This window comes from Microcebus murinus, chromosome 12 (genome assembly GCF_040939455.1).
Source record: "Microcebus murinus isolate Inina chromosome 12, M.murinus_Inina_mat1.0, whole genome shotgun sequence".
In the NCBI taxonomy this organism is placed as follows: Eukaryota; Metazoa; Chordata; class Mammalia; order Primates; family Cheirogaleidae; genus Microcebus; species Microcebus murinus.
Genome location: NC_134115.1, coordinates 77267327 through 77291943, shown reverse-complemented (window position 1 = coordinate 77291943; position 24617 = coordinate 77267327). Strand labels below are relative to the sequence as shown.

General features: G+C 42.8%; 1 protein-coding gene across 3 annotated transcripts in view; it reads left to right on the top strand.

Annotated features, from left to right (window-relative positions):
* ASTN2 (astrotactin 2) overlaps nt 1-24617 on the top strand; it is an 852746-nt gene that overhangs the window by 233977 nt on the left and 594152 nt on the right. For 2 of the 3 annotated variants that reach the window (XM_012768785.2, XM_012768780.2), the window contains exon 4: nt 19686-19838. The exons of the other annotated variant lie outside the window; for it this stretch is intronic. In XM_012768785.2, coding sequence (XP_012624239.2) covers nt 19686-19838 — 153 coding nt within the window. The remainder of the gene's footprint in view (nt 1-19685; nt 19839-24617) is intronic. 3 annotated transcript variants of the gene reach the window in all.

The following is a 24617-nucleotide window of genomic DNA, read 5'->3' as shown; positions in this document are numbered from 1 at the left end:
TATCCAGAATCTGCAAGAAGCTCAAACAAATCAGCAAGAAAAAACAAAAACAAAAACAAATAATCCCATTAGAAAGTGGGCAAATGAACAGAAATTTTTCTAAAGGAGATATACAAATGGCCAACAAACATGAAAAAATACCCAACATCACTAATCATTAGGAAAATGCAAATTAAAATTACATGAAATACCACCTTACCCCAGTCAGAATGGCTATTATTAAAAAGTCAAAAAGCAGTAGATGTTGGTACAGATGTGGTGAAAGGGAACACTTAAACACTGTTGGTGGGAATATAAATGAGTACAGCTTCTATGGAAAACAATGTGGAGATTTCCCAAATAACTAGAAGTAGATCTACCATTTGATCCTGCTATCCAATCCCGTTGCTAGGTGTCTACATAAAAGAAAAGAAATCATTATTTCAGAAAGATATGCAATCATGTTTATTGCAGCACAATTCACAAATGCAAAGATATGCCCTAACACCCATCATTGAAGGTGTGGATAAAGAAAATGTGACACATATACACCATGGAATACTACTCAGCCATAAAGAAGGGGAAAATAATGTCTTTCATAGCAAATTGGATAGAACTGGAGACCATTATCCTAAGTGAGGTAATGCAAGAATGGAAAAACAAATGGGAGCTTATAAATGGCAGCTAAGCTACAAGAACATAGGGACATATAGAATGGTACAGTAGATGTTGGAGACTCAGAAGGGGGAGGGTGGGATGGGTTGAGGGAAGAAAAACTACCTATTGGGGGCCATTTACATTATTCAGGCGATAGGTACACTGAAAACCTGGACATCACTACTATACACTTCATCCATGCAGCCAAAACCGCGTGTACCTTTCAGTCTATCAAAACATAAATAATACATTACAGAATAAAAATAAAAATAAATTCTTGTTCAAAAGAAAACCATATTCTAAAAAAAGAACAAAAATAAAAAAAATTTAAAAAAATGATGTTCACAAAAGCATGCCAGTGATAGTTCTATGTCATTAAGGGCATATATATGCTTTCTGCCTTTTTTCTTCTTTTTTCTTTTCTTCCTTCAGTGAAGTTAGTGTAGATGAACTATATTCAAATTATCCGTCATATCTTGGAATTACATTCAAATTTACTACTGAATTTCTGTGTTTGAATTTCAGGGTAAATGTAGGAACATGATATAGTTATTTTGTAGAAAAGAGCTGGGATGAAACCTAAGAAGAGAAAGATGCTTTAAGCACCCTCAATCTTTTCCGAAGCTTCGACCATTTCTCTAGACTTACGCTAAGGCTTAATTAATTAATAAGCCATGAAAAATTAATGGGTTAATTTTATACCAATTATTTTTCAGAACCTTGAAAGAAATGTTTTTGTGATGGCTACAAAACCGTATTTGTAAGAGAAGGACTAAATATAACATTGTAAATATTGTTCCATACTGATTTTTTGCCTGTGTTCCATATTTAAGATTTCCAGGCAGCAATGTTTGTTCACCCTTATTTTCAACCTTTATCTTTCTTACCATGTCTGTCAATCATTGCCTTTCTGATAAAATATATTAAATACACGAGTGATCTGACAATCTGTACACAAATGAGCTGCATGAATGTGGGGAAGAGAGAATGGAGGGAAGTTAAGGTACAAAACTTATCCCATCATGTTAATCTCTGGTCAAAAACCTCAAGGACAACTACAGCTTATGCAATAAATTTTAAAATTTCTAGACTGAAAAAAAAAATCATATGTATGATGGCTTGAATTGCCGTTCAGCACATGTTCACTTCCCATTGGCCACTGTGGGCCAGGCACGCTTTCCTGCCCTGCTGATGTGGCACTTGGTCACGTGGCTTACTTTGACCACTGAGATGTTTGCACTGAGACACGAGGAAAGGCTTGAAATGCACAATGGAATTTTCCTCCTCAGCTCTGTGGGAATATGCCCCATAGCCCGTTGGTTTAAAGAGGATGAGACACATGTGAAGTAGACCTGCAGCTTGAAGCCAAGCTGAGACTGCCCTGCGTAATCTGAGCCCCACTTGACCCAGAGATGCATGAACAAATGCAATCTTGAATGAAAAAAAAAAAAAAAAAAAGATTTGGAGTGATTCTTTTTTTTTTTTAAATTTTTTTTTTATTTCGGCATATTATGGGGGTACAGATTTTAAGGTTTCAATAAATGCCCATTTCCCCCTCTCCCCCCAAAAGTCTGAGTCTCCATCATGACCATCCCCCAGATGGTGCACATCTCACTCATTATGTATGTATATACCCGCCCCCCTCCCCCCTCCCACCTGCCCAATACCCTATTACTATAGTACCTATGTGTCCACTTAGGTGCTACTCAGTTAATTGGAGTGATTCTTAATGGCAATAACTAGCTAATAATAGAATCAAGGACCAAATTTCTAAATTTTAGCTTGCACATTCTGGCTCATCATTTTGGCCAACTTCCTTAACCTTTTAGACTGTCAATTTTTTCATCTGTAAAATGGTAATAAAAAACTTTATGCAGTTGCTTTGATGAGGAAATCAGATCATCTATGTGAAGCACCTGATTTACGGTAGATTCTCAGTAATTTTTTTCTTACCACCCCAAAACCTTGAGCATTCTTCCTGAATGCTTCCTAGAAATATCTAAGCAAGCTCAGCTCCCCAGATGTGGGCTCTGGCCAGGTTTACTGGACTGCTCAGGCCAGCTCCCTGCTGCCTTCCTATGCCTCCCCCAGTGGACTCCAAAACTTGTTCTTTTTTGCTTGAAAAATTGCAATAAGCATGGGGCACCAGTTGGATAGTCCATGCTGGCATTTGAGCTTCCAATATGTGTTTATAATTATTCTGCATTATCTTAATTGCAATGTTGCAAGGAAGGGAGTGGGAGAGCAAAATTTAAAAGAAAACTGTTCAGAAAAATGTTCCATGAAAAATCACCCACAGTTAGCAGACGACAGGCCTGCGATTGTGGTTGTAATTGGAAATGGCACTATTAATACAATACTTATTCATTCTATATAATAAAAAAAAATGGAAGTGTTTTTTGCAATTACCCAATTCCAAATGAAATTAACATTCTGTGGCATTTCCCATAAATGGTTCGTTTGCACACATTGATGGAGACAATTAGCTTGGAAGTGAATGAATGCTGTGACTGGAGACAGGCTGAGGTAGGGAGGGTCAGGCACATCCAAGAAGACAAGAGTGCAAAAAGAGATTTAGACTTTGCTAAAGGTGGGCGGACAGTGCAGATCAGAGTGGGCAAAATGTCTGGTGTCCAAGAACAGTAAAAATGCAAGGGTTTGACTTACCTTGCAGGTCACAGCCACAGAGAAATTCATGAAAAGCTCGTTGAACAGGTGAGTGTAAATATTTGCATAAGTTGTGTTTACCTAAGTTTCAAGTTCAGTCTTCCACAAGCCCCCCTGCTCATTTAAATAGTGCCCTCTTTGGCTATCTGCCTGAACCCTCCAGTTCTGCCCAAATCCCAGAGTTTGGGGCAAGCCTAATGCTCTCTGCCATGCACTCACTGAGATAGATGGTGAGATGCAGAAATTTCTTCATGCCATGATTTTTTTTATCCTTTTTTTTTTTTTTTTGATATAGTTCTGTAGGCAAGTTGATCATGGTAAGGAAAACATCACTGATAAGTTATCCTCTGTAACTGCAAAGGGGAATATTTAAGTAACTTCTGGATATATCGGGGTGTAGTTAAACCTTAAATCATATAGTTAAATGTCATTCCTAGGAAGAAAACCAGAATGCATTCTTGACTTCTCTCTATTTACTCCAATGCATATATAAGTCCTATCATTTCTGTCCATGCTAACTCCTAAATATATTTTTTTCCAAATGTACATCCTCTCGTTTTATTTCCGTTGACATAGCTAAAGTCATGATCTGTATCTCTTTTGGTCTGGACTTACACAGCCTCTTCAAATAAATGCACGATCACTAGAATTGGGACTGGGTTGGTAATAACTCCACTAATAATTAGTATTGAGATCTTGAGCACAATCTGAACTCTAGTTTTCATTTCTTCTATAAAAAAATTATTGAAGTATTTACCTCATACGGTTGTGCCAAATTGGAAAATTCAGGTAAAATGCTTAGCGCAGTTATTGGCACATGCTGAGTGGCTCAATACATTTGAGCTCTTTTTCTCATTATCATCATTATCCATTTTCCCCCTAAGATCCCTGTTCCACAGTGACATTCACATTGATCTTTGTTAAGTGCATCTCCGACAGTGTCACTCTTCTAATCAAAATTTTCCCCTATATCCCTGCAATACAGACTACAGTGCAAACGTTTAGCTTGGTGTTCAAGTCCCTTTGTGATGTGGCCACACTCTCCTCCTCCCCTCACCTCCCACAGCATCACCCCCTACTGCAGCAGGGACACGGAACTCCAGCCATGCCAAATGGCTCACCAGTTTCTGAATTGAAGATGACCTTTCCTTTCTGCATCTTTACACATAGCCACCCAGGAAAACTCTCTCATCCTCTTTCATATACCGCACTCAACATCCAAGTGTTGCTTCAGTCCCTGTGTTTTGCAGGTGAAGACTGAAAGTCACCCAGACTGGGTAGATGACACTTGACTTTCTGGACATGGAAGTCCACATCTTCCTCTTGTCATTTTCCTTTCAGTGCTTGAGTCATTAAGTTAATTGAAGAATTCATTTTGATGTCCAGCCCAACTCAGTTCTGCTTTAATTTAACTTCGTCTTGGTATAATTCCTTGCCTCATTGGGCTCTTTTGAGAGCTGACTCTGAAATGCCACCTGGATGATTGGCTTCCAGCAGGTTTCCGACTGACTTGGATCCATGTATCTTTTTTCATTCCAGTCTCTAATTGCTAGAAATGGGCACGTCTCCTTTCCACTTTCCTCCTCTGTGTTCAAATACAGCTCAGGGGGTAGATGTTCTGGCCATGAAAAGAGGCAGGTGGGAGGCTGTGGGCTCACCTACTGCCAATGTCTTCAGTTCTTGGGCATCATTAACTTCTTACAAATCAGTGGAGACTTTGCCAATTTGCCACACAGCTGATGACTTGCTATTATATCTCAACTTGCTTCTGCCGAGAGCCAGATAATGGATCGATTGTTTCTGAGCCCAGAGGCATGGACAAGAGGGTCTGTGTCGGTGCGCGTGCTAGAGAGGTGAAGAAAGGAAGCTGGGAATGGCATCTTCCCAGTCTCACACTTCTGAAAAGCAAGGGGAGTTTCTTCAGGTTTCTGCTAAGGAAAAGACATTTCAGATTAGAATTGTTTTCTTCCTCTGTAATCACTGAACTACAATTACTGGAAGATATTTAGAATAAAAGTAAGAGCCTCAAGTTTTACATTCACAGGATGATGAACTTGAAGGGTTGTTCATGATCTGACCTGCCTTTTGGTCCAACTGTATGGAATGCTTGATTTCTTCTATCTTATTTTTGAAATGTGACATCTCTGCCTGATTACATCCAGTTTCAAAGGACTTAACACTTCTGCATGTTCTTTCCATAGTCAGAAAGCTCTCTTAAATAGCAGGCGCATTAAATAATATTATGATTACAATTGTAACAATAATAATTACAATTAATTACAATAATAGTTACAGTTATTAATAATTCTATTATTATTTTTACAATCTTGGGCCTTCGGACCAGACAGATCTGAGTTTGATTCCTAACCCTCTTACCACTTAAGTTACCTTAGTCCACTGGTTCACACCCTGAGTGAGCATTTGGCAATATCTGGAGATAATTTTGGTTGTCACAACTTAGGGAGGGGAAAACTAGCATCTACTGAGTAGAGACCATGGATGCTGCTAAACATCCTACAAGGCATAGGACAGTCTCCACAACAAAAATTATCTAGCCCCAAATGTCAATAGTGCCAAAGTTGAGAAACTCTGCCATAGGCAAGAACCTTAGTCTCTCTCCGGATCAGTCTTCCCATCTATAAAAGAGAGTTAGAAATAGTGTTTGCTTTGTAACATCAGAGATAATGTCATGAAATTATATCTGCAAAGCCCTTTAGCAGCTGCCTGGCCCAGTATCAACACTCAAAAAATACTAGCTCTTATAATTATAGCATATATCATGCATGTATTGTGGTTCCTGGGATGCAGCTATAGCAATACAAACATTAAGCAATAATATTAGAAGTAGTACTAGTACTGCAGCCCTTCACATAATTGAAGGCAGCTGACTTCTATTCCCTCACCAAGTCTTGTTGTACCACATGACTTGAGTGCAAGCTCACATATCATATGAGCTTCTCATGGCTGGACCTGCTCTACTTTGCTAATAGTATGCTTAAAGTGACACTCAGAGCTCAACACAGTCCTCCAGCTGTGGTCTGAGCAATGGAGAGTGGAGCTGTGCCCTTCTTGGTTCTAGACTTCATGCTTCCATTGACATAGCCTAAGAATACCTGTTACTTTCTCAGTGTTCACCTTAGAGTTAACACATAACGAGCTCTCTGATGGCCAAATTATTGAATCAAAAGTAAGGAGAGGAGGGAAAAATACCCAACTGAATATGCGTTTATAAAGTCGACATTATTGCTGGGACTACAAAAAAATCTGCTTGGAAACCTACTTCTCATCCAGCATGCAGGCTCCAACTGCTGGAGCTTTAAATCAGGAGGTGACAGATAAGAAATAAAGGGTGAGGAGGAGAAAGCAGGTGCTCAGAGGAGAGAGCACATGGTGTCTATAACCCTGGAAAAACCCTTTGCCAGAACGGTGGCTGCAGCGTGAGCTTCCTTTGGGGGCTGTCATAAGCTCCAGTGTTGCAAGGAGACAAGCTCGATTTGGAGGCTCTATCACAGTCTCTCTGCCTCTCTCCCTATCTCTTTCTTTTATTACATTTCTCTACCTCATTGTGCACATCTAGCAAAATGAGTGCATTCCTCAAGACCCATCCACCCGTGCGTGCAGGCTCCCTGTACAAATGGCTCCCGAGGATGGATCTTTATTATTTCACCAAAAAACATCAGAGGGGGAATTTGTTCTGCTCCACTGAAGACATGATTTCCAGTCCTCTCTGCTGCCTTAGCTTGGTTTTTTTGGCTGCTCTCTGGGAAAGGGATAGGGAAGAAAGGAGGTATCTGTAATACTTAACCGAGCGAGTTTTAACCAGAACTAAATAAGGAAAGGAAGGAGATAATTCAGGATTATATCTAGCCACCAGACAAAAATAATTTCTGAGTTGCCTATGAGACCCCATATCCATAAAGCAGCCCCATAGTTGCCCGGGACAGCCTCGACACTCCACAGTTGATCCCTCCTCTGCCTGCTCCACACCTTACTTTTGCTCCTCTTCCTGTTTGCTTTATTTCAGTAGTGGTTGAAATCATGGAGGTCAGACAAGCTTGGGCTCCAGGACTAGTTCTGTCCCCATTGTGGGGATATTAATGTCACCCACTTCCCGGACTCATGGTGACATATGACATAACAGTGCCTGGCATAGTGTAGACACTCAAATATGAGTGGATGGCATCACCGTTTTTCTTGTTCAAATCTTCCTTCTATATGTCCTCATCCCCATTTAGTAAACAAAGAACAACTGAGGCTCGTAGCAGTGATGTCATTGTATTCGAGGGTGAGCAGATGCTCACAGGCAGATGCAGTTGGACCTTGGCGTACATAATAATAACAGGATTTTGCACAGTGTTTTTACCACAATGTTTTGTCTGAACCCTTTGTACGTATACTCACTATTTCATTAAGGATGTGAGAAGCAGAATTTAGAACTAGTCTTCACCAGCAATACCTCATGAAGTGACAATATTGCACACTTTTATAGTGACTCAGCTTGCCAAATGCTTTAACATACGTCTTGCAGGAATTTTAATTTCCTGAGGCTCAGTAAGGCTTGGTGAGGTGTCCAATGTCATCCAGCAGCTGACGTGGAAATTGATTCCGGTCGTTCGGCCTCCAAATCTGCTGAGTTTCCAATTTGGGATTCTCTGCTTACACCCCCAGTGCTACTCTCTAGCTTTCTGTTTGGGCTTTTGTGTGGCGGTGGCGGTGTGTAATCATGAATAATAAAGCAAGGCTGCTCTTACTGTCATGTAAAAATGGGAAACTGAAATTATAAGTCATTAAATGGAAAATCCCAAGCCTTATAGTAATGCCAACTCAGCTTCAATCCATTATTGTCTATATATTTAGCCAGTCTATTTTTAAGAGTTTAATATTGAGAAATAGGACATATTTATAATGTGGCTGCATTAATTTTACTCCAGAATCCCTGCCATTTGCTATAGTTGACTTACATGTGTTTAAATTTATAACCGCCCTATTGTACTGGGAAGATTTGCTTTCGTTTAAAGGAGGATGGGTGGAAAATCTGCCAGCTGAGATAGTGAGAATTGCACAAATTCCATATTCTGCTCTGTCCTCATCCCCTTCCCAGCCACATCACAGGTCAATAATGTACCCATGTCACAGTGCATGCTTTTCTACCCTTCATTGGGGACCCAGCTGTATACACCTTGAAACATTTGTTCATTCATTCAGCAAGCATAGCCCAACTCCAAGACTGTGAACGGATATGTTAATAGTCTTTATGTCACTATTCAGTTTCAGGTAACTGCCATTTCTGGGATTATTCTCACAATCATCACTAACACGGTCTTAAGGAAATTTGGCTAATAGGGGGACCATTTCTTTCACCCTTTCCAATGGGGAAATCAGTTCATTAAACCATGTTGATCGGTCCCACTGCAAAACAAACCATACAGTTGGATTTGAAGATATTTGTGCAGCTCTGCTATCTGTCGGCTGTGTATGACCCTTGAAAAATTAATTAACCTCTGTGTGCCTTACTCATTTGTAAGATGGAGATAATGATATATATCTTGAAAGGTTGTCCATCAGTCAGTCATTGCCACAGCAGTGCTACATAACAAACAGCTACAAAAAAATCTCACTGGCATCCAGTACTAAATATTATATTGATTAGTCATGTGTCTGAGAATCGGAGTGTTATGCTCATTTCACATGGGTTTGCGTGTCATCTGCAGGTTGGTCGGGGTCAGTGACCTAGACTGTAGGAGCTAGGGTGACCCTGCTCCAGGCTTCAGAACTGTGAGTCCACCATGAGTCACACTCATCCTTCTTGGACCAGCAGACTAGCTGCAACAGGCTCTCCGCTTGGTGGTGTCAGTTGTAAACATGTGAGTAGAAACATATGATGACTGTTGAAGCCCAGGTTCATGACTAGCACACGCTGAGTTCCATACACATACCAGTCACCAAAGCAAGTCACACAGCCAAGCCCAAGTCAAGGAGCAAATAAAGTGCACTCCTTTCTATAATAGGCAGTAGCAAAGTTATGAATTCAGGGAGGGGTGAAGAAATGAGGCTGACAGTCACTTCCATGTTCCATGGTCATTATGAGGGTGACGTTGAATGATGGCTGAATTTACCTTAAATAATACCTGTCACATAGCAACTACTCCATAAATAGTAAATGTTATTACTGCTGTTGTGAGTCTTGACAAATTGGAATGGTACATTTAGATGAACCCTGATAACAGATCAACTTGGGAAGTCCAAGCTCTGGGGGAAGAAGTGAAACCCGCAGGAGGTTAAATTTCTGGAAAGCAAGGAAGTAGGAGAAAGATAGTGGGATTCTCTCCTCTCTGCCAACCAGCTGCCAGAAAAACAACTTCCTCTGGCACATAATGATGGTACCAGACCTTAGTCAGCAACAGATTTATACTTTCCTAAGTGTTTGACAGAGTAAGCCTAAAATTCAGGAAGTGGTGATCTCTTAGAAGTCAAAGCACAAACTTGATGAGCATAACAGAGCAAGGTGTGAGAGCAGACAGAAGACCATGAGCAGAAGCTATACTTCCAGAATTCACATTGTAGCCACATCCAGTTTCCAGGTCATGGCAAGATCCAAGGTGTTACCATGATGGAGACTGGCAAGAGCAGAGTGGAGATAGAAATCCTGAATGTCACAGGGACCAGGAATCATGGGAAAATTTGAACATGAGAGGACAGCGGGGGCACCAGAGTCCTATGTCTTTAGTCAAAGGCAGTGAGTTACCCGAAAAGGAAGTAGAGAACCTACTATTTATAGAGATTTGTCTCTGGGCAAGACCCTCTGCAGGCTCATCTCAGCCAAGCTGGATAACAATAATGATAATAAAGTCTGTGTTTTGTTGATCACTTAATCTGGTCTGGGTAATGTGTTAAGCACTTTGCATGTATTATTACATTGAATTGTAACAACACCAAAATAAAATTGCACAATTCTTAAGGGAGATTTATGCCCAAGATTTTACAGAGAAGGAACTGGGGCTCAGAGAAGTCACCCAAAGCCATGTAATGATAGAATGAAGGTTTAAACCCAAGTCTGTTGGACTCACTGAACCCATGGGATCTGGGGTAACAGTAACAGAGGTGGGAAAGGGCAGTGAGTTGGAGAGCAGGGCTATTAAAAGAGGTGGAATTTTTGAAGTAGGATCTGTGAAAGGAAACGGGACTGGGTAGAAAACACCGGGCCCTCCTGCCTAGCTTGAAGATGGATTCGCTTGGTAATACAATCATCTCTGACTTTAGCTCCAGAAGAACCCGACTGTGCGGGGTTTTCTCTGTAATCTTTGCCCTTTTTCCTTTCTCCTGGTGTTTTTTCTATCGTTCTCTTTACCTGCTTTACATCCTTGAAGGCCCAGACCAGTAGGCGGCTCCTCTGGGAGTTGTCACCTTTCCATGTGTAAAAGGAATCGGGAGACATGTTTTCAGTGCTCTCATTATGCTTTGCCCTCTATCTGGGCATTTGTCACCCTCTATTCTCATTGTCTTTACCTGTCTCTTCCACTCAACAGTGTCCTGTTTTTAAAAGGGACAGTCGAGCCCTTCGTCACTGTATCTCAGTTCACACCCCGGATACAGCACCCAGTGACGGTGTTGGGTGAAGAATTCCAGTTGTTCCGTTGTTGGTTTTCCAGTGCTCAGGGAGGTGCTGAGCCACACGACATGGCCTTCCTGTGTTGTTACAGAAGGGGTGAATCTCGGAGAGGGATCTGGCTAATAACTCTGACTCCCATCGGATTCTGCTGCCCAGACTGAGGCGGGGCTGGGGAACCTGCGGCCCTAAGGCCTTAGGTCCATGCAGCCTTCTAGGTCCTTAAGTGCAGCCTTTTGACTGAATCCAAATTTTACAGAGCAAATCCTTTTATAAAAAGGGATGCAGCAGAGAAAGCTGAAGCTTTTCTTGCCTTCTTTGGTACTTAACAAAGAACAGTGTTGAAATCAGAAGGCCGCAGGTTCCTCATCCCTTGGCAATGATGTTAACTCCCATTTGTAAAGTACTCGCCCGGTATCAGGCACTGTGATACCCATTTTAACATCTCATTTAATCCAAAAATAGCTTGTTGGAGTTGGAATTGCAAGGCACGTTTTAGTACTTAGGGAAGCTGAGTGTCTGAATGGTTAAGTGATTTGCCCAAATCCTACAGCTGGTAAGAAACATGGCTAAAATTTTAAACTATGGCTGATTTAAAAGCCTCCATGCCCACACTTTGCTATCAAGGTGGTACTGAAGTGACCAAGAAGTCTTTGACTCAGGCTGTCTAGTTACTTGACCCTTTTTCCTTTGGACAGGACTTTGCAATATCCTTTACCTCTTTGGTTTCTATAAAATGGCATTTCAGTTCATAAGGGTAACATTAGTCTAGGGAGGTAAAATACTTTGCAAACCGAAGGATGCAGCTATTGTAGTTACCACATTCATCTTCACAAAAGCAGATTCATTTACATTTAGAACTACAGGATGATGAAGCTGGAAAGCATCTTAGAGACCACCTGTGCTCTGGCTGGGGACTGCGAAGCCAGCTCCAGAGAACCTGGGATGTGTTGTGCTCTTAACAGAAGAGAGGAAAATATCACTAAATTTAATTCCATCATTCAAACTCAATGCAGTTCTCCTACCAGAAATCATGACCACTCTACAAATCTGCAGTACTAACTGACAGGCCCAAGATCTTGTGTATAAGAAAAGGCTATTCCCAAGTTTTCCAATTTATATTTGTTCCTTTTTGTTCATTTGTCTTGTCTGCAGGCACTTGCTTGAAGATAAGCTGTACCAGGCACCAAAGGTTTAAGAAAATATACAGGAGAAAAAACTAGAAAGTCAGAGAATTCTATCCATCAGTTTTTTTTTTTTTTACCCCTGAGATTTGGGAAGAAGGAGCCATTTTTTAAAATGTGTGCATGGGTTTCAAATTTGTTCTAGTTGTGGAGCATTCTCATCTGGCTGAGGAATACCAGCTGTTTTCTTTCTTACTTATTTTTCTTTTCATGAAGAGGTGACTCCTATGTGAGATGGGATATTGTATTCAGTGACTGGACTCTCACAGCTTCAGCACTTGGTGGTTCTTTGCGTTTATTTAATATGTTGAGTCTTCCCAGGGGGGAAGTATACCTTAGGACTAGGATGTCTTCTCTTAGTACCTTTCCTCCAATCTTGGCATTTGAGTATGCCCAGTCCAAAGTCTGGGAACACAAATTGAGGTCTGTATTAGTAAAGGTACTCTAGAAAAACAGAACCAGTAGGACACACACACAAACACACATACACACCTTATAGGTTATATGCATTCGACATCTATCCATCTATCTATTGAGAGATTTATTTGGAAGAATTGGCTCATGTGATTGTGGCAGCTGGCAAGTCCAAAATCTGCAGAGAGTAGGCCAGCAGGCTAGAGACCTAGGGGAGAGTTGATGTTGCAGCTCAAATCTAAAGGGAGTCTAGTCCGTCTTCCCCAGAGAAGTCAGTCTTTCTTCTGTTAAGGCCTTCATCTGGTTGAATGAGGCCCCTGCACCAAGTGGTCTGCTTCACTCAAAGTTTACTGATTTAAAGATCAATGTCATCTAAAAAAATTAGAGATCCATCTAGAATCATGTTTGATCAAATATCTAGATACCATGGTCTAGCCCAATTGGCACATAAAATTAACTGTTACAAGATCTAAGGCTAAAATTACCCTAGAAGTGGGGCAGCAGGGAGGAGTGGTGGAAATAGGAGACTTGAGTGTTAGACCTTGGTCTGCTGCTGACTGTTGTCACGACTTTGTCTCTCAGTGACTCTATTTTCACCTTTGGATAAAAGGGGAAATACATACTCTTTAAGAGAATTTCCAAGGTGGCTATTTCATATTGCCAATGACTTTCAAAATGAAGGAAGGAAGGAATTGAGTTAAGTGAAACGTCACATAGCTGCTGGGTTAGCAAGAGGAAGGTGGGTGATGACTGCTCTCTCATGAGTTCTTACTGTATTCTAGAAGCTCTGTTAGACATTATATGTACACAATTACATTTAATCCTCCCAACGATCCCACACACATTTATAGAGGAGGAAAACAAGGGTAGCAAACGTGAAAGGAGTAACTCAAAACCACACAATGCAGAGTTAACATTGGAACTCGAGTAGACTTTCTCACTTGCACTAAGCAGTATGGTCAATTAATGTCCATCTGTTTCTTGGTTCTCTGAGCAAAGTTCTGTAATGAGACAGAACTGACAAAATGAGATGTGAGCCAAACCTGGGACCTCCAGGCTGGGCGGTCTTGAGCGAGGTTCCTCTGGCATAGCGGGCCAGTCTCCCATCAAGTCGAGCCACTAGCTTCAGCCAGGGCTGGATTGCCTGGAGCTCCTTGCCCAGATGCTCTAAAGAGTCACTTTCCAAGCCCAGAGAACTCACATATCCAGACTCCAAAATTGAGATGCCCATCTTTACTTGCCAAGCAGACCAGAGACAGCACCTGTGGAGTGGTGCAGCAGGTAGAGCCAGAGCATCAGAGTCCCTATTACCTGAGTCCAGATCCCAGCTCTGCCATTTCTAAGCTGTGTCACCCTGGAAGATCATTTCATTTCTCTGAGTCTTGGTAGCCTCATCTCTAAACAGGAGTTAATGACCCTTAGGAGGAATAAATGAGAAAGTGTAAGGAAATGCCAGGCTCCGTACCTAGCAGAGAGTTGGTACTCAAGAATTGTAAATTTTCTTCTGACACAGGCTGACTATGTCTGAAAAAGTTGAAGAGGGTGATGACAGTGATCCTGGAACCTGAACGCAAACCTGTGTGTATTTCATCAATAGGACTCCTGGGTGGCTGTGTGGGGGAGAGAACAGTGGATGACAGTGTGAAGGTGCAGTTGTTGGGAATCAGTGTAGACGCAGCGTGCAACACCTGTTCTGTAGTGTAGCAGCTGAGGCCTGATGTCTGGAAACCAACACGCCCTTTGTACCTTTGCAACATGACTTAGGGGCTGCCCTCTTTTCCGATTTCTCTTTCCACCTTCTATATCTTCTCTCCTGACCTCTCCATACTCCTTCCCTCCTCTGTTCTATCTCTCCTGTCCTTCCCACTCCTCTCTTCCCACCTTTCTTGGCCCCTGTACTTTATTAGCGAGCAAAGTTCTTTCTTCCACTCTTGTTTCCTTTTCCTCTTCCCTCCTCTCTTTCCCTTTCCTCTTGTCTCTCTCCACCTTGGCTTGAAGGCCAGGGCTCCTCTCGTCAGGCCTCAGTGGTTCATTCCCATGAAGCCTGATGATCTCTTGTATGTCAATTAGAAAGAGGCTGTGCCCCCCTTTGTTCCCCCCTTTCCTGGGCCTGCCACAATGCTCAGATCAAGCACCATCTGTTGCATTCATCCAGGCGATGGGTGAGCATTTTGCTGCTCTGAGGAGGCAGAGCTCAGCGGGTACCAGGAGGTAACGTGGCTTGTTTGGACAACCTGATATATTGATATTGATAGAGTTGCCGCATGGGGTTGGGAGGGCTCTGGGATGGGAGGCATGGTACGCAGGATGAAATCAGCCATGAAGAGGATTGCACAAGCACTCCCCTCTCTAAGCCTGTCGGGGCTCTTGGCACTGTCACCACAGCAAGAGCAGCCAAGCAGATGGATAGGATTTGCTACAGTGGGGATCAGAAACCCTTGCAGCTCAGGGGAGCAAAACCTCCATCACCTTCCTCTCTGTCCAGCCAGTCAATTCTGCATCAGCTGAGAAGAAAGGAAACAGAAATAACAGAATGGAAAGAGGCTGACCTTTAGGAATTGCTGAATGTCAGAGCCATGAAAAATAAAAGGGGGGGGGGGAGATGGGGATGCTGTATCAGCCAAGGGCCCAGCTGGGCAAAGAAGGCATCCTCAAATGGGAATTTTAAAGAGAATTCAGTGAAGTGACTATTTATAGAGGTGTAAGCAGAGTGAAGAGAATCAACATGGGGATGTCAAGGTACCTGGGACAAGAGATGTCAGGAAGCCACTTTTGGCTCCTGGAACTGTAGGGGCAGGGAGAGGACATGGTTTTCCTGGGCCCACAAGAACTGCTACTGTGGAAAGGGGGCCCCTGGCAGGAGCTGTAATTGCTGAGGGGCTCGGTCTCTCTCCAAAGCGTGGTACAGAAACAGGAAAACGAGCAAGGGAAGAAATACCTCCAAATTCCTCCCCTCTCCTGCCAGAGTGTCCCACTGGCCACACCCACCTAGCAGCCAGCTAACAAGGAGCCTGGCGATGTAGCCCAAAGGGATCTGCCTTCAGGACATGGGCATGGGCAGACTGAGGCTGGGGGTGCGGATGGACCTGGGAGGATGAGCACTAATCAGGAGTGGATGCACGTTCTGTCGCCTACACCGTGCCAGCATCGGAGTTCTTCACCATCACACATCCTCCCTGCCTCTTCCAAGGAATGTATGGATTCCTCTCTACCCAACATCTCCACTTTGATGTCTCAAAGACACCATAGGGTTTTCATATATAAAACCAAACTCATGTTCACTCCTCTCAAATGTGGTCTCTTATGGAGTTCCTCCTCTCAGAGAGGAGCTGCCATTCCCTATCTGTGCATGCCAGGAGACCAGGTGACACCCTCAATGCCTCTCTCCCTTGTCAATCAGTCTCCACCTTCTAGGAGCATTTTACCTACAAAATAGCTCTCAGATTTGCCCACTTCTCTGTCTCTAGTACTCTGCTACTTGTCCCTTCTCTCTCTATGACTTTATATGCTCTCTGTCTTGCCTACCGTGCTCCAGGCTACCAGCGTCTCATGCCAGGACTTAAGCATTACTATGTTGTCTTCCTGGTAGGTCTTCTCATTTTCATTCTTGTCTTTCTCCAGTGAATTCTTCTGTCTTTTGCCAGAGTGATCAGCAGTCTTCCCTAAATGCACATCAGATCACATCACTCTCCAGTCTAAAACCTTTAGTATGTTCCACCCTTAACAAAGCCCAAAAGAGAGAGGGCTAGATTTAGGGTTAGGGTTTAGGGTTAGGGTTAGGGTTCTCTAGTTCTTCTCCAGCATCATCTCACATCTCTTCCCTTCAGTGATTCAGCCCCAGTGGACAATTGAAGCCCCTTCCATGCTCCTTCTCCCCAAATTGTCTTTGCTTAGACTGTTCTCTCTACCTCTTTTGCCATTCTCCCCTCAGGACCCTAACGCTCATTGCTTCCTCCCCACCTGAGTAACCATACTCTTCAGACTTTGGTCACACTGCTCACTTCCATGAAGCAAGTTTCCACAATTTTCCTGTACTCTAGGTCATAGTCTTCTAATATAGCCTCTCATATCATCTTTCACCTCTACTTTATTGTAAATATCATGTGGACATTTTACATTTAGATGTCAATTATGATCTAGTATCGGTCTTTGTGTCTATATGGTAAGCATCATGAGAGGCTTTGCTTGTTTTTTCACCTCTGTATCTCATTATTGACTGAATGTTTGTGTCTCCCTAAGTGTTATGTTTTGCAGCCCTAACTACCAGCGTGGCTGTGTTTTAGTCTGCTTGGGCTACTGTACCAGAACAAAGGTTCATGCTCCCTAATCCGAAATCCAAAGTGCTCTAAAAAGCATAGCCTTTGAGTGTCATGTTGGTGCTCAAAATGTTTTAGATTTTGGAGCATTTCGGGATTTTGGGATTTTTGGATTAAGGATGCTAAACCTGTACTGCAGACTAAGGTGGCTTAAACAACAGAAATTTATTTTCTCACAATTCTGAAGGCAGAAAGTTCACGGTCAAGGTGCAAGTATGGTAGAGTTCTGGTGAGGGCCTCTCCCTGGCTTGCAGACATGACCTCTGTGCTGTGTGCTAACATGGCCTTTCCTCGATCTATGTGCACGGAGAGAGAGAGTGATCTCTCTTTATTACTCTTTCTAGAAGGCCACTGATCCTATTGAATTAGGATCCCACCCTTATGACCTCATTTAACCTTAATCACTGAAAGCCCCACCTGTAAATATAGTCATTTGGGGAGTTAGGGTTTCAACGTATGAATTGGTGGGTGAGGGACACAATTCAGTCCCGAGCAGACTGTCTCGGGAGATAGGGTTTTTTGGGGCTAACTAAGATTAAATAAGGTCATAAGAAGGGGCTCTAATCTGATTGAACTGTAGCCTTATAAGAAGAGGAAGGGAGATCTCTCTCTGTCTCTCTCTGTCTCTCTCTCTGTCTCTGTTCTCCACTCCCCTGCAAGGTAAGAACACAGGGAGGAGGAGGCCATTTCTAAGCCAGGAAGAGTGCCCTCACCAAAACTGAACCATTTTGTCACCTTGATCTTGGACTTTTAACCTCCAGAATTGTGGGATAATAAATGTCTGTTGGTTAAGCCACCCAGTCTGTGGCATTTTGTCATGGCAGCCCGAACTGACTAAGACATACCTTCTGTGCTCAGCATAGGTACATGGTAGTTTTTCTATAAACTCTGTTGAATGAATGGGTGAATAAATGGAGTGATGAATGAATGAACAAATGAATGAATGAATATTGACAGACCTGTGTGGGTCCTTCCCTTTAAGGATTCCAGACTATGAATTGTTCTGGACTGTTGACCACATTATAGCCCGCCTCTAACAATTTTGGGCAAATCACTCTTCACTCTGGGTTTAAGGAATCAAAATTGGGCATGGCATTGCTTCTCAGAAGCATAATGTAGCATCTTCCTGGAGGGTCACAGGCTTGAAGGTGGGGCCCATGTTTTACGTCTTCTTGGTTCACCTTCAAGGAGATCTGAGATATCTGGGGAGAGAGTAAGAGAGGCAGGTGAGGAAGTTGTAGCCACCACATGGACCATTTGTATTGTCAAGTGTTTCTTTCTTAGCCATCATAGATTTCCTTGTGTCCTTGAAGACGGGACTTCTCCCAGAACCCAATAGCAGACCAGCTCTCTAGGCATGACTTACCTATAGACAAACATCTGTAGCTTTCTTGGGAAAACAGGTGCTGCTTATGGATGGTTGCTGGGATGTTTGGGCGCTTTCTTTGTCCAGTCTGATGAAACCCCTTCAAAGAAACAGAAATCTTTGGTGCATCCCATCTTTTGTCATCAGACAGCAGGTAGTTCAAACCGAAGAAGAAATTTCCTAGCCTCTAGAGACATAGATGGAGGGAGGGTTGAGTTTGAAGATTTCAAAGTCAGGGCTTTCTTTGGGAATTTCTCAGAACAAAAGCACTGAGGCCATTCAGCGATTTTCCCTTTCTTCTTTCTGGTTTCCTCTCCTTGCCTTTTATCTTGCCTCCTTCCTTCCGGCTCAAGCTTTTCTATTTTTTCCCCCCTTTTTCTCGCTGCCCTTCTGACCTCACTCTCTCCATTTACTGGAACTTTCTACCAGTCTCAGTTTTGAAACTTTGTGGAAATGTGGCTACTAACAGATCATTGGAAGGTATAGTTGCAAATGGAACATTAGAATAGGGGCTAGAAGGCTTGATTCTGCCACTTCCTAGCTCAGACCAAGTCGTGTATCTTGTTTCAGGGCCTCGACTTACCCTCAGTAAAATGGGATAGGGTGCTAAGTGATCTACATACATATCCACAGTTCTGTGGTTTTATCCCCTAAGACATTGTGTGACCTTCATTGTCACCACCCTGGCTCAGGCCACCCATGCTGCTGGCTGGCTACTGCAAAAGCCACAGAGCTGGCCTCCTTCCCTGCCTCAATTTGCATTCTGCATGCTCTAATTAGTAATTATTTTCAAAATGACTTTATTTGAACATGTATGTCAGTTTCTTGTTTGAAACCTTTCAGTGATAACTTTTTGTTATTGGGATAAAATTTGCACTCCTAAATGTGGTTTACAGGATATTTTTATCTCTCCAGACTTATCTCCTGCAGCCCCTCTTCGTAAGGTCCCTTGCAGCCACCTTGAGCTACTTTCCATTGCTTAAGCACTATTATCCTTATGTCTTCAGATCATCACTTGTTCAACACACTATCTCTCCAAGCCCAGCCTGATTCTGCCTTCTTTGCTAATTCCTCCTCATCCTTAAGGTCTCAGCATAGTTCCTCCTTCTGGAAGCCTGCCTTGACTCCCAGGATGGATGTGATGACCCTTCTGGGTGTTCCTCATGAATTCTGTATTCTCCTCTCACAGAAATATTGCACAGTGTTGGCATTGTCTAGGCATGTGTCCTGCTAAAGTATGAATTGCTTGAATAATGGCTTGTATCTGACTTTTTACCACCATGTCTCAAGGGCCTAGAGTATTGCCTGGAGCATAGTAGGTGTTGGATAAATAAACGAGTAAGCCAGCGATCCATCTGTGCTTAGCCAGTGGTTTGTGATTCTGTACCTTTAATGGGTCATGGAGGAGGTTTCAGGGGCTCAGGGTGGCCAGGCCCAGTCCTCCAGGGGCTGAGCAGGGGCCAAGCCCTAACCTCAGCCCTGTTGCCACCCTGTAGCAGCAGCTGAGGCGACGCAGGAGACAGTGGAGTCCCTGATGCAGAAGTTCAAGGAGAGTTTCCGCGCTAACACGCCCATCGAAATCGGTCAGCTGCAGCCAGCCCCGCGCAGTGCGTCGGCAGGGAAGCGGAAGCGGAGGAGCAAGTCTCGAGGTAGGCCCTCCTGGACCTCTTGCCAGGAGGTCAGCGGGCTGTCCACAGGCTCCACAGTCGCTGGGGAGAGCTGTGCCCTCTTCCCTTGTCCCCCTGTGCTCATAAAACTCGTGCCACTCTCTCTCTCTTCTCTGATAAATCCCCTTGGAGACGGCAAACCTGTGCTCCCTGCACCCAGCGCTAACCTCTCTGAGCCCCAGCTGCCTCATCTGAAGGTGGGAAAGGATTCTCCAAATTTTAGACTGATTGAGAAGATTAGCAACAATATATGGGACGTGTCTAGCACTAGGACCTGCACACAGTAGATGTTTTTGAAATGATAGCTGGTGTCACTCCGGAGAGTGCAAAGAAGGCAGAACATCCTAATGGAAGGCATTTGCAGGCTGGGGGCCAGGATTGGGGGTTTGGGACCACTTTTTAGCAGGCTGAATAATGTAGCAGTCAACAGCAGGAGTATCGTATATCAGTTAGAATTGTTTTCAAATTTAGGTTCTGCTTCTAACTAACTGTGTCACCCAGGGCAAATCGGTCTACTTCTCCAAGTCACTCCTGTCTCACAGGGTTGCTACAGTATCTTAGCACAATGCCCAGCCCAGCATTCAGTAAAAACCAGATCTTTCTTTCCTGATTCTTTTCCTCTTCTTTCCTTCCCTTTCTCTCTTCCCATATCAACATTACCATAATCATCCTCTTCATCTTCATCATCTTCCTCTTTATCATCATCATCATTATCTTTTACATCTTCTTCGTCAGACTCATCTTCATCACCATCTTCATCTTCATAATCTCATAATCTTCTTCTTCGTCATCATCTTCACCATCATCATCATCTTCTTTTTCATCTCATTATCATCTTCATCATTTTCTTCTTCATTATCTTCATCTTCATCATCATCGTCTTCCCCTGACCATCTGTGTGACTTAGAATATAATAGGAACCTACTTGTCGTTGGCTGATTTCCAAACCTCATCTCTTTTTTTCTTTCAGTCCACTCAGTATTCTCCAGCTGACCACTCCTCTTCTTGCCTCTCACTTCTCCATTTCCTATAACTTAGCTCTGATCACGTCATTCCCCTTCTCCCCAGCCACAGTAGCTAGCACCTTCAGACATATCTGTGCTTGTGAACATGACACTCAAAGCCACACAGAGCTCTGATCTCTACTGTCTCTTGTAAATACATGTGCTCTGTCCTCCCATGTTCCTTCCTGTGCCATTCTCTCTGCATGAAACCACCTATCTGGCCCCTTAGATAATCTTTGTCACTTATTGACACTAAACTTATTCCAGGCAGCAGGCTAAATTATATATATATATATATATATATGTATGTATATGTATATATATATGTATGTATATGTATATAAAATACCATTTATATATAAATGTAATTTGATCCTTACTGCCACCCTCTGAAGTAAATACAATGGTAATTTCCATTTTGCAGATGATCTCACTAAGGCACAGATTGCTATGGTAACTGGCCCAAGGGGAGCTCCAGTAAATGATGGAGCCAGGGAGAACCCACAGTCTGAGTCTCAAACCTTTTAACTTAACCACTGTGTTCTACACTTGCGAAATCTTACCTGTCTTTCCAAGCTCGACATGAATGACACATTCCCATGAAGACATCACTGATTGTCACAGTCACAATTCGCTCTGAATTCTCCCAGCTTTTCTTTATATGTGTGTTAAGCATTGGTTTCATTTTTGTGTAATATAATTTGTTTTTGTCTAGCTCTTTCCTTAGCTAGACAGAGAGTTCTCTGAAGGTGGGGATTGTCTTATTGTTTGAATCATCTTTACATTTCTGTACCTAAATCAGTACCTGACACATAGTAGATGCTTACTATTTGGTAAGAGGATGTCTAGGTTAGAATTCTGTAAAATCCTTAATCCTGTAAAAAGGCAAGATCTGCATGTTAAGCTAAGGTCATAAATTGAGGCAGAAGAAAATGGTGGAGTTCTTTTATGTAACTTGAATGGTAAACCCCAGATTTGAAACATTGTACTGTGATAAATAGTGGCCTGGAAGTCAGAAAGGGCTGGGTGCTAACCCCAACTTGCATAGCTTTGGAAAAGTCATTAACTCTCCCTGAGCTTCAGTTTCCTCTTTTGTAAAATGCAGGTGCCAGTTCCCCAGAAGACTTCTGTGAGCATCTGATGAAATGATGAATGTAGATCACCTTGGAAATGTCAGATATCGTGTATCAGGGACTAAATAAATGCTATCTTATGTTTGTTCTAGTTTAGGCATTCAGAGTTCTTCAAAACTTCACTCAGCCTTATCTATCCATCTTTATTCTTTCACCATTCACCAAGAATCCCCCGCCTGCGTCCTCTCTACACATCCACGCCACATAAACACACTTGACTCCAAGTCTACAACCTCCCTTCTCTTTATTACTTACCTGATTTCATGTTCTTAGCATCACATCCTAGGCTTTATGTCACTGAATTTTTCAAAAATATCCTTTTTATGCACCATAATTGTGTTAAGTAGGCCCCTACTCTTAGGTATTTGGGCTGTTTTTAATATTTAATCATCACAAATAAAATCAGATAGAAGCCTTTTGGTTTTGGTTTTGGTTTTTGCATAAGACTTGGCCTTTACTTACAAATCTGTCTGTCTCTCTCTCTTAGAGCAGACTTTCAAAGTTAGATTGTTAATGGAAATCTGTTTCAAGTTATGCTAATTTACAATCAGATTGGGTCTTGGAGGACTATGCATGAAGACATTCATTTGTATCTCTTCAATGTATGTCGAATCTGTCCTCTCTTTTATTGTTACCATTATGACCCCTGTCATTTCTTACCTTCTCCTTACAACTGCACTCTCCTTGTGATACGGTCTCCCCAGAGCAGCCAAAGTAATCTTTGTAAAAAGATAGACCAGATAAGGTCACTCTCCTGCCTAAAATCCTTTGATAGTTTCCTGTTACTCTTAGGGTACAATCCAAACTCAGCACTGTGCCATGTAAACGTTGAATGATCTGCCCTCTCTCCTAACGTCATTTTATCTGCATTTCCTTGTGCTTCAGCCAAACTGTTTTCTTTCATGTTTCAGGAATACAACCAACATTTCCCTCTTTAGCATCTGAGAACTTGCCTTTCCTTGTCCTTGCCGTGCCTCTGTCTGGTCCCCACTGCTGCCCAAGCTGGCCCCTTCTCACCTACTGCTCCCAGCTCAAACGTCAGCTCCTCAGATCCATTTTCCATGACTACCCAATCTAAAGTTTGGATCCTTTCAGCCCCCGACCTGCCACTATCTTTTACATCACTCTTTATGTACTTCTTCCATGGTAGTAATTTACTCTAAATTTTTATTTCTTTGCTTGCTTGCTATCCTTCCCTCTAAAGTATGAGCTTCATATTTATAAATCTAATATAAGAAAGTGCTTAATAAATATTTGTTGAATAAGTGAGTATATTAACATCAAAGATTACCGGAAAGTGGCTCAGTTTTATAACTTTCAAATGGATGGCGTACGAGGAATCTGTGATGAACCAAAGCCTCCTGGTACCGACCTCCAGAGAATCCAGTTTCCCCCATAGACAAACTCACTGACATGTAATGCAATAAATGTGCTCAAGTGGATTCTGTTAAAGCAATTTCCAAAACAGCTTAGTAGCACACTGTGCTTGTAATTTTGCTGCTACCGTTGGATAAGATTTTTGCAGAAGAGGAGTAGCGATAATATATATCAGCCCTACACTTCCAAACTTGTTCACCACAGCCTGTCGAGATCTTCTTAGAAGAGAGAACTCTGTGGTCAAAATAAGTTTAGGAAATTCTGCATGCTTCCTCTTCCTCTTGAAGATTCCTGAATGGAAGGTAGTCTGTTAAAGACTCTGGGAAGTCCTGCAGTACAGAAAGCTGGGCTGCTTTGTTTAACTCGATGTCTCGATATTCTCTTGACCACAGACTCTTATTTTCCTCCTGGAACGTATACTAATGTCTTGTGGAACAGAAGCGTCTATAGAGACACAATCTGGGAAATGGTGTTAGTCCGCATTGACCTTCAGAATCACATATATGACAATCTGAATCTCCTGTCGTTCACGATTGCTGCCCTCCTCCTGCCAGTAAGGTGGTTATGGGACATCTGGCCCAGAGCGGGAGCCCTGGCTTCTTTCTGCTTCATCAGGCTCCACACCCAGTCCATGTGCCCAGTGGTCTCTAGCAGATGGAGTGGGTAGTTGAGGACCAGTGCCATGGAACTAAGCATATGGTTAAAAGCTGCTCCACTGTGTTTTTGTAGCTGTGGCTTCCCCCTGGGAGGCCTGGTGGATGCTGAAGCACATCATCCTTAGCCAGACACAAGACGGCTAGTGAGGGACTTAATTGCTGCCTTCCTGTTTGTGACAGGGTTTTATGAGACAGCTGCTAAGGAGCCACTCCCCGACATCGCACGGGCAGTATAAAGGAGGTGTTGGCATTCAAATAAAGCAGGGGAGGAATCTTTTGGATGTGAAGAAGAGCTTCCTGAGGCTCATGCAGTTTCAGGTAGTGGTTTTTAAAAGCAGAACTTTGCACTGCAAATTTAATCCCACCGGTGGCTAGCTGAATGATCTTAAACAAATGAACAAGAGTTGTGCACACATAGCCTCAGTTTCCTTTTCTGTAAAGTAGTGCTGATCATACCAACATCCCACGTGGGTTGTGAAATGACACCCACGAGATGCTTGGCCCAGTGCCTGGCACATGGTCAACTCGCAGTATAGAGTAGCGAGTACTGGCACTGTCGTTGAGGTCCTGCTCCCTGGGCCTCCAGAGTCT